Source organism: Chaetura pelagica, unplaced genomic scaffold (genome assembly GCF_000747805.2).
Source record: "Chaetura pelagica isolate M959 unplaced genomic scaffold, ChaPel_1.0 scaffold704, whole genome shotgun sequence".
NCBI classification, from domain to species: Eukaryota; Metazoa; Chordata; class Aves; order Apodiformes; family Apodidae; genus Chaetura; species Chaetura pelagica.
Window position 1 is genome coordinate 260,249 of NW_009952994.1, and position 4,503 is coordinate 264,751.

At 59.0% G+C, this 4,503-nt stretch overlaps 1 protein-coding gene across 1 annotated transcript in view; it reads left to right on the top strand.

Annotated features, from left to right (window-relative positions):
- Positions 1-1,321: 1,321 nt before the first annotated feature.
- CYGB (cytoglobin) overlaps positions 1,322-4,503 on the top strand; it is an 11,331-nt gene continuing 8,149 nt past the window's right edge. The window contains exon 1 of the mRNA XM_009996560.1: positions 1,322-1,486. Within this exon, the coding sequence (XP_009994862.1) occupies positions 1,344-1,486 (143 nt within the window). The 5' untranslated portion in view covers positions 1,322-1,343. The remainder of the gene's footprint in view (positions 1,487-4,503) is intronic.

The window sequence follows — 4,503 nt, forward strand, 5'->3', positions numbered from 1 at the left end:
CCCCCAGCCCCTGCCTGCCTGGGTGTCAGAGCTGCACCCTCAGCCTGTCTGTCTGTCTGTCTGTCTGTCTGCCCTGCGAGGGCGTGCAGGGGGGCGGCTGTGCACACCGGGCTGCTTCCCCTGTCTCTGATCCCCCTCTGGGGGAATGTCGGTTATTACAAGTCCCTGGAGGATTTTCCTCCTCTCTGTGCAAACGGGCTGTGCTGCGGGTTCAATATGCCGGCTTGGCAGGGAGCTGGAAATGGCATTTGGGTAAAAACAACCCCACAAACCAGCCCCAAAAGCACACCCAGGAAGGCAGCGGGAAGGCTGGCGTGGAGGTGTCCCCGTGCTCCTCAGCCCTTGCCAAGGCAGCACCAGGAGCGATGCCCTCGCACAACAAACACCTTCCTTCCCCGGGCGCCTTAACTCCGGATCCCTTCCCCTTTGGCTCCTGCCACGAGCAAGGGGAGCAAATTCTCCTCACGATGAAAAAGTCCCCGTGAGACGGAACGCGATCTCCTTTGGGTGGCAGAGAGATTCCTGTGGGTGGGGGTGCCTGGTGCTCCCCACTGTCCTTGCAGACCCTGAGCGAGGGTCCCTCCTTCCAAACCCAACTCGGCAGCAGAACCCAGGGAGCTCGGGAAGGGGGGGAACCGGGGCAGAGCTCAGCGCTGCCAGCAGCTGGGATAACTTTAACTCAGCACTTTGGACCCTGAATTTCTCCTGAGCTTGTTTACAACGGCTAGAAAAGAAAAAAAAAAACCAAAGCAAACCACAAAAAGCAAACACCCAAACCCACACAACTTGTAGCCCTGCCTCCCCCCCAGCCCCGTCCTGATGTTGCCCAGAACATCTCCCTCATCCCTCCCTGAAAGGGAGGGGAAAAGGAAAAAAAAAAGGAAGGAGGGAGGAGTGGGAGAGAGGAGGAGAGAGGGAGAAAAGTGAGCTCACGTTCACACATTGCTCAAGAGGCTGGTCTTGCGATGCCTTTGAATATTCCACTTTCAGGCAGTTCCCCAGCACTCAGCCCCGCGCACCCGAGCCGGGCTGAAGCCACGGAGAGCACTGGGGGACCTGAAATCTAATCGCATGCATCATTCCTGCAGGGTACTTCTCTTTTAAATTACACATCCAAACACGCCGGGAGGCAGCTGCTCTCGCACACACACGCACACACACACACACACACACACACAGACACACACTGGCATCCACACGTCGGCAGAGCCGCTCAGCAAACACCTTGTCTCTCCTGGCAGGGTATATACCCGCCTCACACACACACGCACACACACACACACACACACACAAAAAATATAATCTCCTCCTGGCTTCCCGGAGGATCCTGCCGGCTGTTTTTCATGGAGAAAGTCCAGGGAGAAATGGAGATTGAGAGGTGGGAAAGAAGTGAAGAGATTTCAGACGCCGAAAAAAAGGTGATCCAGGAGACATGGAGCAGGGTCTATGCAAACTGCGAGGACGTCGGGGTCTCCATACTCATCAGGTATTTAAAATACACCCCCCCTCCCCAAAAAATATAAAGGGAAGCAGCAAATGCAAGTGAATCTCTGAGAAAGCTGGGCAAGAGGCAGAACAATGTATGGAACTGAAGTGAAATGAATGACAGCGAGAGGGGAGCTGGCCGGGTGCTTTTGGAGCCGGGCAGGGTTTCTCAGCACTCCTCGCATTTCCACCCCTCGGGGCCGGGCAGCGGGGGGAGCCTCCAAGGGGACTTTTGGGGGGAGCTGTTAAGGTGACCTTAGCCCGTGGATGGAGCTGGGGGGGTGGTGGAGGTGTTGGGGTGATGGGGAAGCGGCTCCGGGTTTGGGTGGGTTGAGGGTTGTTGTTGGTTTTGGGGGGGGGGGGGGGGGGGTTGTGGGGGGGGGTTTTGCCCCCCCCCCCCCCGCGTTTTCTCTCCGGGCGTCCCTCCGGCGGCAGCGTCGGCGGGAAGGAGAGCGCTGAAGTTGGTGGTGGAAGGGGGAGGTTGTGGGGGGCAGGAGAAGGGGGCACCGCGGGAGGAACAAGGACCAACCCCCGAGTCTGCTCCTGAAACCAGAGCTGGGGAGATGATCTCAGGGAGGTGGAGAGAGGCAGGTGGGTGTTCTTGCTCTGTCTAGGGGTGCAACTCCTCCCCGCCGAGTACCCCGGGAGGGCACGGGGTGCGAGTCCCACGAGTTCGGGGTGTCAGTGGGGTGTGGGCTGTTCCCCTTATTTGTCAGGGGAGAGCAGGTCAGGGCGAGGAGAGGGGCAGAAGAGAAGCACACACCAATCTGTTGGTGAGCAAAGATGCTCTCCAGAGAGCCAGAGCTCCCACCACCCATCCCGGGGACCAGCAAGGCAGGGATGTCCCTGGCCAGGCTCTTGCCCAGGCAGCCCAGATGGGAGACAGGAGGCTGGGCTGTGTCCTTCCTGATTTGCTGCTGCTCCAGGGGGCTGTGGGTGCTGGGAGAACCCCTTGGGTGGATGCACTGTTTATTAATAATAAAGTTTTCCAAGAGGCTGAGAGCCCCGAGCCCCTGGGATGTGCAGATAGCAAAGGCTCCTGGACATGCCAGTGAGCAGAACCAGCTCCTCTCCAGGCTCACTGCCAGCTCTGCAATTTTCCTAGTAAGACCCCTCCACAAGAGTCCAAAATGACATCTGAGTCCCCCCACTGCCTCCTTCTCCAGCCTCTCCACTCAGACCCAGCTGATGGCTGAGCCCATTCCCAGGAGTTTCCCATCTGCACTGGTTTTGAAGCCCACACATGGCAAAGGTATGGGGAAAAAAAGGGGGAGATGGGGGAAAAATTTAAAAATCCCTATTTTCTCCATCCCATGAGCTTTGGCACAGGCTGGGCCAGCAGCTGTGCAGGTCCAGGTCCTTGCCCCTCACCCAGGCCATGCCATGGCCCATCCACCATCACAGCCCAGTGCCCCCCACCCACAGGCACAGGGAGGGTGGCTGGGTGCCCACAGCTGGTGCTGGGGGACTCGTGGCAATGCCCTGGGGGATTCACCCAGGGCAGCTCGTTGCTTTTGGTGTCCCCATGTACAGTCAGAGGGCTCAGAGCAGGGCAGGGGGTGAGGGACCCTGAGCTGTGGCAGTGGGGACCGTGTGGCTGAGCTTTGCTCCCGACTCCAACCTTCCCAGTACAAGTTTCTGGTCCAGGCTTTTGTTTGTTTGTTGGTTTCCAGGGAGAGTTGTGGCTCCAAGGTGAGGGGTTTTCCCCTGCTGTGCCAACAGGGCAGGACTGAGCTGGCATTTAGGGTGACCCTGGGCTTCCTGGGAGCTTTTGCATGCTTGACTATGGCGCGTGTCCTGGTACATCCCAGATAAACCCACCACCCATTCCTTCAGCCAGATGCTCCAAGTGAGGTCTGGGCTTTCAATGCATGTCCCCAGGGATGGTGGTGTGAGCTGGGAGAGCCACCAGCCCCTCCAGGAGCACGGGCTGGAGCAGGACACCCACCTGCATCCCCATGGGTGGCCAGGCTGCCCCCCAGCAGCACACTCAGTCCCCAGAGAGAGCTTCATGCTGCTGCCCTGAGCCCTGCTCCCCACCATGAGCTCCAGCCAGCTCACCTGAGCCTGGCAGGCCTGGCCAGGGTTGGGAGCACTGGTGACCTCTGCTCTCCTGGCCACGTTTCCCAGCTGGCATCAGCCACCAGGAGAAGTGGGTCATGTGTGGAGGCCACTGGGAGCCTGAGTGAGCGGCAGCTGCTTCCCCAGACATGATTCAGCAGCTCCAGAGCTCGTGGTTGAGGAGAGGGGACATGGGGTGGCCACTGGTACAGTGTGACCTGACCTGCCCAACATGTTTTTGGGTGCTCAGATGTGCCAGGGTCTGAGAGCTGCTCCCACCAGCCTCCCTGCTTCACTGGCACAGGGCTGGCACGCTCGTCACCTTGCTGGGGAAACTGAGGCAGAGAGTGTTGTGCACAAAGGTGTCCTGGGAGTGGGAAGGGGGACATGGAGATGTGGAGTCCCCTTTGGTGCAGTCCCATGTGCAGGCAAATCTCTTCACAGCCACTTTGCTTTTGTCACAATTCTGACTGGGGAGCTGCCTGTGCCTGGTGGCAGAGGGTCCCTCTGTGCTCTCCTGCTCCAGCCCCTCTCCATCCCTTTGGAGCTGCTAAAGGCAGGGAATTACTTTTCCCTGTGTGGGAAGGGCTGGGGGTTGCAGCATCTCTGGACATAAAGGGTCAAAATGAATCTGGGGCCTTATCTCGTGCCTTGAGGGTGAAGGCAGGGGGGGCAGTGAAGTGATGCCCACCCCAAGGGCAGCAATGGGAAGGGTGCAGTGCTGGCATCCCCCAGGAACTCACTCCAGCTCCCTCTGCCCCTCCTTCAGCCCCTGCCCAATAACCTCCTCCTCCACTCCCAGCCTTTCCATGGTTGGCAGATGGGGAAACTGAGGCACAGAGCTGAGCAGCACGTTCCCAGCCCTTGTGGCTGCTGCTAGTGCCTGAAGCCACAGCAAAGCCCTGTGGTCCTGCCAGCAGCTCAGTGGGGCCCTGATCTCACAGAGCTTCTGTGATC